Source organism: Orbicella faveolata, unplaced genomic scaffold (assembly GCF_042242905.1).
Source record: "Orbicella faveolata isolate gen_17 unplaced genomic scaffold, um_ofav_v1 contig_35, whole genome shotgun sequence".
Taxonomy (NCBI): Eukaryota; Metazoa; Cnidaria; class Anthozoa; order Scleractinia; family Merulinidae; genus Orbicella; species Orbicella faveolata.
In genome coordinates, this window is record NW_028301564.1 from 15,294,876 (window position 1) to 15,307,568 (window position 12,693).

The 12,693-nt window shown below is 38.6% G+C and overlaps 1 protein-coding gene across 3 annotated transcripts in view; it reads left to right on the plus strand.

Moving 5' to 3' along the window:
* The window catches only part of LOC110042955 (bridge-like lipid transfer protein family member 1), a 60,753-nt gene that overhangs the window by 1,625 nt on the left and 46,435 nt on the right, over positions 1-12,693 (plus strand). For all 3 annotated transcript variants that reach the window (XM_089272513.1, XM_089272515.1, XM_089272514.1), the window contains exons 3-19: positions 145-223; positions 949-1,040; positions 2,115-2,178; positions 2,677-2,729; positions 3,061-3,136; positions 3,400-3,475; positions 4,683-4,769; positions 5,447-5,550; positions 6,378-6,457; positions 7,449-7,575; positions 8,498-8,654; positions 9,180-9,350; positions 9,962-10,079; positions 10,464-10,619; positions 10,941-11,038; positions 11,671-11,905; positions 12,282-12,499. In XM_089272513.1, the coding sequence (XP_089128639.1) occupies positions 145-223; positions 949-1,040; positions 2,115-2,178; positions 2,677-2,729; positions 3,061-3,136; positions 3,400-3,475; positions 4,683-4,769; positions 5,447-5,550; positions 6,378-6,457; positions 7,449-7,575; positions 8,498-8,654; positions 9,180-9,350; positions 9,962-10,079; positions 10,464-10,619; positions 10,941-11,038; positions 11,671-11,905; positions 12,282-12,499 (1,991 nt within the window). The remainder of the gene's footprint in view (positions 1-144; positions 224-948; positions 1,041-2,114; positions 2,179-2,676; positions 2,730-3,060; positions 3,137-3,399; positions 3,476-4,682; positions 4,770-5,446; positions 5,551-6,377; positions 6,458-7,448; positions 7,576-8,497; positions 8,655-9,179; positions 9,351-9,961; positions 10,080-10,463; positions 10,620-10,940; positions 11,039-11,670; positions 11,906-12,281; positions 12,500-12,693) is intronic.

A 12,693-nucleotide genomic window follows, 5' to 3' on the forward strand; every position in this document is an offset into this window, starting at 1 on the left:
GAGAAAAGTTTTTTTCAGGGTTTCCAGAATTCACGTGATGACCAATATAATAGGATCCCAATACTAGTTAGATGCTTGGCAAGAGTTTTAATTTAATGTAACAATGTAAAAACTACCATTAAAATTTATTTTGTGATTCAACAGGCTCCTTTTCCTTCTCCATATTATCTGGAAAGATCATGTTTAGGGATGTTGTCTATGTGACTCAAGATCTCAGTTTCAGGTGGGTAAAGCATTTTCCATTTTTTTTTCATGTAATGTTTTCATTTTCATTTTCATTTTATTACATTTACATCACAAGTATTGCTCTATTTTTAAAGTCAATTTGTTAGAAACCATATGGTACAAGTCTTCCTATCTATGAAAAGGATGTAAGAATAGAAATCTCCTAACCTGAATCAATAGCCATGTTTATCATATGTCATCTTTTAGCCTGAACTATTTTCCATTGGGCTAGCACATCTAACTTTCAAACTCTTTGTTAATCCACTGGCTAGTATTTTACTGCTACTGCTGTATTGATTAAACAAGGACACATATCGCTTGTAAACACTGTAGCCTCAATCAACAGCTGAAGAGCTGGTACATATAAGTTTTAAGTATAAATCTACCAGCATTCTATCACGAATGCTGTTGTTTTATTGGCTATGCTACTTACTGTCTATTCTGTTGTATCTAATGTGTAGCCTAGCAGTGTGCAGTTGTTAACAAAATGGTGGCTGCTTCTTTACTATTTCGAAGTGTCTGTCAAGAGGATTTAGATAAATTTTGTTGATTGACTAGTAGATTTATACATTAAACAATAAGATTATTCACTCGTGATTTCTATGTGTAATAGTTAATCAGGGAATTGTATCTAAGTCTAGCCAATTTTAGCAGGATTACAGCCTCTTTCACACTATTAATGTAAGTTTATAACATGTATTGTCATTATGATTTTGTGATTAGGGTTACTGATGGCATAGCAATCTTCAAGTATTGGATGCCCTATAAACCAGCATTGTCGCAGAAGCCTTACCAAACTGTACCATCAGATATAGGTTTGTATAGCAGATCTAGATCATGTGTTTCTGTAGTGCTTATCTAAGTGATTAAAGCTACTGCAATAACATGGCATTGTAGCTCAAGGACTTATTATTTCTTACATGTAAGCTTTTTTAATTACCAACTGGAAGATTTATTTGTTGTTATAATTTTCTGGTACAGAATTTTCCTAGATAGTTCCAAATTTATACACAGTGCTGAAATCACAGAAGTCAAAACGATTAAAATTTCAACAAAGATTTCCCCTTAACTCTATAAATTCTACCCTAAGTCACACTTAAGTATCAATAGAATACAAGGAATCCCCCTTATTTTGCAGTTCTTCCCTCATATGAAGTCATAAATTTGTTAATAAATAACCCAAAATAAATCCGAGAAGCTGGGAGCTGAGAGACAGGCCACCTTAATGGTTACATGTACATGTAAGTGCACTCCAGACTCTGCGTTGGGCATTCCAGGCTTGAGCCTTGGTTGGAGTATTGTGATGTTGCAAGACACTTTAATATCACAGTGTTGCTCTTCACACAGGCAGGGCTGCATATAACAGTTGGTCATCGGACGACCAAAATTTGCTCTTGTCCAACGAAATCCCAACTGTTTTTGTTGTAAATCATTTTGCAGTAAGGATGAATAAAAATCTACCTTGAGTAAATCTGATGTTCAACCACAATTTGTTTTGTCTGACCAAGATGGTGTCTTAGTAGGACATATGTCTTTTCAAGGGAAAAAAATTATTTACAGCCCTGCACAGGTGTATTTAGGACTAGCATCCTATTTAGGACTAGCATCCTATCTGGGGATTGGGGGAGGGGGAAGTAGTCTTACTCCTTGTCAAGTGCTGCATACACTTAGGAAACCATGGATAAATTCTGGCCTGATGGGCCACTAGGCTCCAGTGCAGACTTATACATGCATTTACCTTTGTAAAAAACCAACTTTTATATGCTGTGCTTCATCATGTACACTGTATTTCCTTTATGCTGTAATCAGGAAATTCATTAAGTAACAGAGTTTGTAATGTTAGCATAGTAGATTATACGTCTATTTATTTATTTATTTTTTTTTAACAGAGGTTGATGCAAAGCAACGTCTTATTGTGTGGTTAAATGGCTTAGAATACCATGTCTATAACAGGTTAGAACAAAACACTAAATGCATTTCATCTGATGACAAGTTTTGTGTATAATATACAATATATACAATATAATTTGTGCATTGTTTTAAATTTCTGCTTTTGTGAATGCCATGTGTTGAGACATTACTAAATGTCTGTATTTCATTTTCAATGACAAACCAAAGGCGATGTAAACTAACAATTTGAAATAATTAAAAGAACAGAAAATCAATTTGGAATCAAAATGCAACAAATAATCAGCTACAATCTTGGTCAATTTAGCTGAAAAATTAAGGCCACCTACATGTATCCCTACAATGGTGTGGTTTGGCTTTAATGTGAGTTCATCATTGATTAGCTGGGGAGTTGTGGTTTTATTTCCTTATTTTATTCTGACCAAGATTGTAGCACAGATCAAGGCAGATTCAAGCGTTTAGGAAGTCACCATCTCTAATCTCGTTACCAGATGTATGATAACAGTATAAATACTTAGCTACTTCTCGCGTGTCATGTTTCAGGTCACATTTGTACAACAAACTAGAAGAACTTTTTAAAGTTGAAAGATATGGAGGTAAGAGTACATGTAAATTTGGAACATAGAGAATTTTTGAGTCTCGCTTTGACAGTATTATCATTATCATATTAAAAAATCGTCATCATCATTGTCATCTTCTAACACATAGCTGTGGTCATCTTCCTCCTCTTTGGTTTTCTTTACCTTCTCCTCCTTTTTTTCCTCCTCCTAATAATTGCTTTAATTTGTCATTGATGCCACTGTTGTCTTCATGGTCATCATCATCATGTTCCAGTCTTAAAGTACATGTAATCTCATGATCTAGAGATCCCTGTTTATTGACAGCATTAACATAACTGAATAAACTTGTTTTATGCATTACATCTAGATGCTGCCAAATCAGCCCAGAATATACATGTAGCCAATGCTGCTGCAGTAGAACGAAAAGCAGATGTTGAAAAAGGGTGTGTCTCTATAACATTTTCTCATATCTTGAACTTATTTTACAGTACATTTTTTTGTATTTTCTACACAGCAATGTGATAGTTGTAATGTACATATTTATTATTATAAGTTATTTGCCTGGATATTGAACCCTGCAAAGTAGGTTAAATGTCTTGAGAGATAAGGTTTAAAGGTGCACATAACATCTTGTCATTCTGCTTCATGATTTTAGCAGTTGTGTGTGGAATTTACTTTGATCTAAAGATTTCTGTGTCTGATTTAGCCAAGAAGAGGTTAAAAGTGGCTTGCCAGCATGGCTTTTGGAACTGGTTCCAGCTGTCAAGTTTGATATCAATAATGTAAGTCTTCATTTTGGGAAAAGTGCTGTCTCAGGATTTTAAAATATGTTGCAAGATTATTTAACAATTATTTCATGAGTCAGCATTGGATAACTAACAAATGAGGCTTGAAGTGCTGAGTTTGTGATAATCACCGCAAGCATAAGGGCAAATTTATGTATTAGCAATACAACTCTCTCTAAGACGGACACCATCAGGACTGGCCTCGCTGTCTGTCTTAGAGAGGTGTTCGGCTTGTAGAGAGTCGACGTAACATGACCCCAGGAATTTTAAGGTAATAATGCTGAACCTGTGCACAGTGAATACGCGTCTGTTTAAAGTTTGTTTTAAGTTATTTACTTGAACGAAACCTACAAACTGGAACTAAAACATATTTATAAAATTAAGTCTCTTGTCATATTACAATCAATAGTTAAAGGGTCAACTAGAGTCCAAACTGTGAACAGTACATTCTGCAAACGGGGAGCATAAGCATCTTATGACTCAGGACTGTCTTTCGTGGCTCCAAGTCTAAAAAGATGTCACATTCAGCACCTCACATGTGTCCATTGACGATTTCAAATTGTCCATTGTCTGTCTTATGGAGGTGTCCGTCTTATAGAGAGTTTGGTTATAGTAAAATGACTGAGAAATGGGCGGGACCAGCACTAGGTGTCCGTCTTATAGAGGTGTCCATTAAGAGAGGGTTGACTGTAATTATTTCCATCAAACAAATGAGTTTTAATCCGTGCTACCTTGTACAGTGTATGTACATCAGACAATCTTTTTAAAATACGGTCAACATTGTGTATACAGGTTAAGTTGTGAGTATAACTGCGATGATCATCTATGTCTTTATATCTTTCTCTGCAGTTCAAGTATATGGTCTTTTATATATTCATTTGCATTCTTCACCATCTATGGGTATATTATGAACTAACAATGTGACCAGCCCCCAGTTGGCTTGATGGCTCAGTTGGTAAAGCACTGCACTGGTATCGCAGAGGCCATGGGTTCAAATGCCATTCAGGCCTGAATTTTTTCAGGCTTTAATTTCACAGCCGCTTAAGTTGTGTTTATAACTGCAATGATCACCAATGTCTTAATATCTTTCTCCGCAGTTCAAATATATGATCTTTCATATATTCATTTGCACAGTCAACATTGCTCTGGCAATATATTCCTGAATGTTGCTTTCTCATAATTTTTATATTTGATTTCACTGCAGGGAAGAATAGCATTTGGAAACAAGCTGTTGGAGACTACTCTGTGTTTCAAGTTTGAGAGTGCCACAGGAATTTACACCACCTCTCAGGTACAAGTGTCTGTGGCTATTGGCACATTGTGGAACTAAATAAATATTTATAATTTGTACTGCTGATCAGCGCACTTATGGAAAGTTGTGTTATATAAATGATTAATATTTGTATTATAATTTTGGTATTTGGTTAAGTACAAATGCTCATGAAGTGGCTTAAATTTGTTTACTGTTTCAAGATATTTTTTGATTCAATGTGGCTTTTGTCAGGTAAATGAAAATTCTTTTGGTCAACTTTGCAAGCAAAGCAAGGAAAACAAATTAAGTTAAGTCTGTGTTAGAGCCTTGCGGCCTATTAGGTTGGTTCTTATCTTTGGTTTCCCTAATATTAAGTGGATAGGAGTAATGTTACTCACCCCCTCCCCCTGGATGTAATGCTAGTCTAGTGCAGGACTTCCAGGATTAAATTTGCTGGTACTCATTTATACACCTGGGTGGAGAGAGGCACTGTGAGAGTAAAGTGTCTTTCCCAACAACACAGCACAATGACCCTTGACAGGGCTTGAACCTGGGCTGCTCGATCTGGTGTCTGGTGCAACAAACATTAGACCACTGCACCTTTCATTAAATTTTAGTGGTTTATCGAAACTTACTGTAGAGCCTTGTTGTTAATAATGGCCACGTGTCAACTGCTGGGTGACCTTTCAGCATTTATTTTATTTTTATTTATTCAGGCTAACTCTTCACTGGATGAGTTCATGCACATTGTGAAGTGTCAGGGGAAAAATGTGCGAGTAATGTTGTCACCCAGTACATCCTACAATGGACCGAGAGATGAGTAAGTTCTTTTACTGTCATCAACATCTAATTTCTCTTAACAATTTGATACATTTTCAAGCAGACAAGAAATGAGAATATAGAATTTAATCATCAACTTGGCAATCTTGTGTTGATAAATTATAGCAGTAAATTCTCTCAACTAACATTTACATATGCATTCGGCGGGAGAATGTACATTTTAAGCTGTGGACTGAAAAGGATCTAAAGATTGGTTTTACTTCAATTTGTAGTGTCAAGGTTTAAGTCTTCCAAAACATGATGATTGTTTGAAAAGTGTTCTTTACAATGGCTTTTGTTTTCAGCACTTCCATACTGATGCAGTTCTGAGTTACATACAATGTAGCAATGCCTCACCCAAAATGTTATTGCTTAACAGGGAATTACCATAATTTCACTCTCATATGGGAGCATAGGGCATCCAGCAATAACATGACCTTACACAGGCTTAAACCACTTTTTGGGCTCTGTTCTGGGTATCGAGACCCAGGGCTCCAAAAAGGGGTCATCTGGTTCTCTGGGACATGTAGATTTTTCTGCTGCGTAAGTTACTTTTCATTCTCACTTGTCCGATCGATGGGCAAGGGCCCAGGCAAGTCATCTGCTGCTGCCCAGCTAAATCGTAATGAACTTAAACTGAGACTTTCCCAGGGCAAGCAAAATTTGAAATCTGTTGGTCTGAAGGGCAAGCTGGTGTTCAAGATTTTTCAAGCCCTGTAGACCACTTCTCCCAGCTCCTGTCATCCAATCCACCTCAAAAAATTGTTTACAAAGATTTCATTAATGCTGAATTTGACAATGATGAGCTGTTATGTTGTTCTGCAACAGACCACCTCGATATATGGGAGAAGGCTTCAATGTTCTTCAGACAGCTGACTGCAAAATCACATATTATCAAGATGAACCAGGTTTGTTGACACCAGTTTGACCTTTGATATTTTGCAGTGCAAGAGGTGTCAATAACAGATTTATTATATGACTGAATGATTGAAAAAGAAAAAGAAGAGTAGTAGAAGCTTTAACTAGTCCAGTACTTACAAAATGTTGGACTTAAGCTATACAGTATTGATCTGATTGGCCATTTCAGCTGTTACACTGAAATCAGAAATATTGGAAATATTGTTAGCACTTAAAGCTAACCTAACTCAGGTATTTTGTTAAAATACCCTTGATGGTAACCTGTTCTAGGCATTCTGTTAGGTACTTGTGTAGCATTGAAAAGAGCAGTTACTGAAAATAATAATTTGCCCTTGAGGACCTATCATAGATATTAAGAAAATAGCCCGAAGAAAACACGAGTGCTGATTGGTTAAAAAATCGTGTAAAATCTATTTCACAATTAGATTATGAGCTCGAGATTTCTATCACGCACATAGAAATCGACAGCGAATAACCTAGTAATTGTTTTAATATAAACCTACTAGTCGTTCAAAACTTTATCTAAATCCTCTTCACTGACACTTTGAAATCGGAAAGAAATGGGCATCATTTTGTCAGCAACCGCAGACTGCTTGACTACTCACTATCTATTAAACAATTAGATTATGAGCTCGAGATTTCTATCGCACGATAGTTGATGAGGGCGCAGCCTGAGTCAACTATCACGCATAGAAATCGAGAGCGAATAATTTAATTGTTTTAGTATAAATCTACTAGTCATTCAAAATTTTATCTAAATACTCTTCACAGACACCTTGAAAACCCAAAGAAGCGGCCGTCATTCTGTTAACAAGCACACACCGCTACGTTACTCACCATCTATCACAGAATAGATAGTGAGGCAGCGAAGCCAATCAGAGAACGGCATTCGTAATAGAACACTAGTAGATTTATACTAAAACTTGATAGAAACACATAACATGTTTTCTATTTCTTAAATAGTTTTTTCAAATCTGACAGGGTTTGCTCCAGAAGTTAAAACTGAGAATGAAGAAGAACTACCTGACAGTGATCCTCACTGGGGAATTGATGTTGTTTTCCTGAAGAATACCACACTATGTTATGGACCATGGGTGGACAGACAGAGGTAAAAACAACAGCGAAACAGTCGGATTTTCTTCTCTCCTCTTGATTAAGACTATTTCGTTTTCCAGTGGGTCAGAATAAAGCAGATATATCAGAAATCATTTGGTTGGGGGACTCCCCTATGAAAAGGTTGCGGATGCCCATCATCTCACTTAGGGCTATAAATCAAGGATTCTGGTCTCACTTACACGTAGGGTGTTGATCATGAAACACCTCTGTTTTTAGCAGTCAAAGTATCGTTTAGGGTGCACTTAAACAAATAATGATAAAAGAATCCGATTTTAGGCTAGATTTTCACCGGTCTCTCGAGACCGGTCTACTAGTGCGGCCTCCTTTCCTGAACAGCGGCTGGTAATCAAACCTACTCCGTTTTAAGTGGTTTATCTTTTAGGGGTCAAATAAAGCTCCAGCCACACCCAGATTGGTCTCCTTTAGGGGTTTAATTCGAATTTCCCAATGAGCATCCCCGAGCTTTTCATTTGGTAGTCCCCCCAGGGTTTATTTCTGGGTCACCAAAACTGTGGTGTAAAATTTCAACATTGTACACACTTTACATTCAGTGATACCACCAAGCAAGCTAGGGTGACGAAAGCTCAGCAGGTTATTTCTGTGATTAGCAGGTAGCTGTAAAAATGAACTATGTGTAGACACACATTCTTTCTACAGTGATATGACGAGACATGTGTACCACCTCCCTGAATTCCTGGGATCGGTATAACTTTGCTTGCCCTGGGTACCAGTTGAAACCAAAGGAAAATTACACTGGAAAAATCATGTTTACCAAGGGTGGTGTAACCATGATTTATTTGCAGAAGTCCTTTTGTTACCTTGCCTATTGAATGTCTATGCATAGCTCTTCATTGTCAAACATATTTTAAAGGTATTAACATGAATCCTTAGATGCTTTCTTTTGCTATCAACAGAGATGCACTACAGAAGTTCTTTTACCCGTTTGATTATCAAGAGATTCAGGCCACTAAACCACTTGTCCCAGGCCAGAGGCGTGTCCACACTGGACTGGATGTCAAATTTGACTTTGAGTGTGACTCTACGCTGGACATTTTATTTTCCAAGAACAGGGTACGTTTCCCTAAGCTACTCTGGGTTTGTACGTTAGGTAGTACCAATGCTGTTAGTTTACGAAGGAGTAGTATTCAAGCCCAACCAGCTCTAGAGTTAACATATATCTGTTTTCGATTTTACTTTCAGCCTAAGTCCTCTGCCAACAGTGTCTTTCGTTTATAGTAATTAATGTATTCTTCTGTAATGTGCTTTGTTTACTATCGCATTTAGCTTAACATGGTGGTAACCAGCTCGAAAGCCAATGGCTTCTGTGGTTACCATGCACATATCCTTTTAGTCTTTTCCCTGATCATATGTTACAAATATTTCTCTTTTTATTTTACATTTGCTATAAAGAAGTTGAAGCTAATTTGGGTTAAGTTGGGTTGTGTTTCGCTAAATTTAAGAGTATTTCAAACTGGCTTCGTTTTACGGCTAAAAATTACGACTTCTTTGGTGTTTTCAAACAACAAAGAAACTTCAAACCTAACATGTGGGAGCAAGAAGAGCATGTTGTTGTTTTCGTTATTTTCATTGAAACAGGTCACCAAAGCTGTCCATCTGTGCGTGGGGTCTGGGTCCCATGTGCGAGTTTACCAGCCGTGGACTGTGAATGAGTATGGTTACACCACGTCAGTTGTGGCCAAATTATTCCAAGTTGAAGCCACAACCAGCCTGGCTTACAGACAACTCATTGAAGCAGAGGTCATGGATGTGAGTTAGTTTCGCGATTCTGTGCAGTAACATTTGCCATGGTGTTAACCCCTTAAAATTTACTTAAGTTATTAGTTGGCATGCATATATTTGTGACCATCGCTTGGTTATCGCTTGGTTAAAACAAAAAAAATAGGAAGTCTGTAAAGTAATAACCACGCGTATGGAATTTGCGTGATTTGGATTGGCTGAGGTACTTGGTAAACCAATCGAAAGCTGTCAAACAGCTAGAAGTCAGGGGCGATTAAGAATGTTTCGCTAACTTCAAAAATCCTTGTTCCTTTTTTCACAGTCAGTACCTTTTTGCTGTTTCTAGCTTACACTGTACTGAGTTAACTATCGTTTTCCAGGTCTCCTCCACTTCATTACAAATGCAATCGAACCTGTTGTAACCAGGCACCCTTGAAACCAAAAAAATGTGTACTGAGAGAGGCGCCCACTTATGAGAGGTTCTAGAGAAGGGCATAATCGCATGCTACAGGGATCATGTCCGCTGACAGGAGTTGTCATCCTTACAGGAAATGTCTGTTACTGGTGGTTCGACTCTACGTTGATTAGGATGGATTTGAAATTTGCTTGTTTCATGTGTGGAAAATTCATTGTTCTTTCAGCTGGCTTTTCACATGTCTTTTCCGCGCATTTGGAATCAAACACAACACTGGTCATGTGACATCACGCTCTTGAAAGTCACCTGGAGTTTTATATTTGCACACAAGTTCTTTTTCCAAGGTGAGACTAACACACACTGAAATCAAAATCTAGCTCGCTATTAGATGAGTTGATTAAGACTGAACGAAGAAAAACTTGCTAGACATGTAACTTCTGTTTCTGTAGTCCGAGGCAGTTTTGGCAGTACTAAGATACTGGTATTCTTTCCGGGTGGGATGGTATTTTATCGCAAGATTTCCCACCATCCCCACCCAACAATTTGCTAGTTTCTGTTATACATCGGGCCGAAGAGAGGTACAGCCTTAATCTCAGGGTCTCTCTTCTTCGGGACGAAACACAGCACGACTCGGCGAGGCTATGGCAGGCCAAAATTACTGAAGATTTGCACTGAAGTGAAGCAAGTATATTAGGCTAAGATTGATGGTAATTTTCATTTTTTCACAGAAATGGTTGAAGACTGGACGCTGAACTACAAGCCCGATCTGCTGACGTTTGTGCCTTATGAGTGGTCGTTTAACATCATACTGCGGGACTTCGAGATGGTGTGGTTAGGAAATCAGCATAACTGGATTGAATGTACTTCAAACAAACATGAAAACGGTGCGTTGAATTCGGTTTTTTTTTAACCAACGATTTGTCCGCAAAATTTGCTGTGACTAATCTTCAAACAACGTCGTGTAGAACCTGGATGCCGTCATAGTCTGTTTTTCATTTTCACTTTGTTCTAAAATCTCGGAGCTTGGAACAACTAACGCTGCTTTCACCCTAACAAAAAGTTTCATTTTATCTTATTTGGAAGAATGTTTCTTTATTGTGTATTTCCTTTAAAGTCGTAATTAAGAAAAATAGCCGAACATTCATTGGCTTTGGAGACGTGATTTAATTTATTTTATTCCTTGGATGTTATTATTTTGTTTTCAGCTGAGCTTGCTTTCTGTGGTGAGGTGTTTGACTTGACGTTTGTTCTCCAGTACTTCCGGTTCATACCGGAAATCGAGGAGATCAAGTTCTTTCTACAGGTTGGTTGTGAAGTCTGTTTTGTTTTCAAAATACTTTGTCACTTAGGTTACTGTTTATGTGTCGGTTTTTTCTTTTGAATTCGCTTCTCCAGCAGTTCTATGAGTAATTTTAATGGTAAGACCCAATTGAAGCTTATACAGGCGAGCCTCTCCATAACGGCCACTTTGGGGACAAAGGAAAGTGGCCGTTGCAGAGAGGTGGCCGTTATGGGAGGGGAGGGGTGTAACATGACACCTGTTTTTTGGGGGTGATTTCTTTTCTTAAAAAATGCTTATTTTAGCATTTAAACTGTACGTAACGCAATCAAGATAATCAATAAAACAGGAAATAAACAAAAACAGAGACGAACGACGCGCGGTACGGATCAAACTTGGTGACCTTTCACTATAGAAATGGGATTTTGTGTACACTGGCCGTAGTCAAGAGGTTGTTTTGGCAGAGACGTGTTTTAGTGGCCATTGCTGTTGTGGAGAGGTGACCGTTGTAGAGAGGTTAGAATAAGAGTGAATGTATGGACTGTCCACCGGGACCAAAAGGCGGGCCGTTATAGAGAGGTGGCTGTTGGTGGAGGTTCGACTGTAATTTATTGTTTCAGATTTAGCAAAGATTTCTTTGTATTGTTGTCTTCCAGGCTGAGAAGTTGGTCGCCAGAATGTTTGTTCCAGAATCTAACACGCTCCGGCGCAGCCTTCTGTCGCTCGCTCGCACAACTGAGAAGAAAAAGGACCAAGGCTCTAGATCGCGTTCATCAACCACCACGGGTAACATAGACGAGGCAGTGGAAAGTGCAGATGAACAGCCCGTGGCTAGCACAACTGAGGGAACCATTAGCGGTGGATGGAGGCGGCATACAGATGAGAGTTTGGGTTAGACGGACGTTTAATTTCTTAGAGGCCATGTCAATTTAGTGCCTTGAAACCAGAGCGGCAATAGGCACGCAGCGAGGACATGAACACATAGGAGCTTGGTCAACCGCCACCAGGGGAGGAGGGTGGGTCGCAATAGAAGACTGTCTTTGTGGAGTACAGGACGAAAAGACCACGCTTCAAGCGGAGCGACCAAATTTAAACTCCAAATGGCGTTGAGCATTACAGACGCTACCAGCACGGGCGATAACGGGGGAATGTGAAGGAATGACAGCATGTTTTGCAATGAGCTAATTAATTATGCAGTGAGAATAGGTGGTATCGACATAACTCAGGTTTCAACTGATGTTTATTGTTATATTTTCTTTCACGTTAGGATGGGTGGATGTAATGTCTGTTCCTATCTTGGGGTTGTCCCTGGGGTACATGTATCACCCACTGTATCCCAGCCCTAAATACGAAGTGCCCCGCGGTGATCCCCTACCCTGTGACCCTACTCAGTGGGAACCTGACGTCATCAGTTTAGAGCTCGAGGCAGGACCTGCAGCGTTACGAATGTTTGGCTCATTGCTAGCGATGCTGGCGGCTATCAAGGTTTGATATCAAAGTTTATAATCGTTAGTAGTTTTGCTTGTTTAGCTAGCGCGACCTTATCTCCACCCAAACAATCGGTATAGTGTTTGTGAAAACACATTGAGAAGGAAGCCATAGCAGTATTAGAAAGGACCAAAAACAGCTGTAGTGTGAATTCTCCATAGAGCCTAACAGCTGAAGAGGAAAATTCTCAA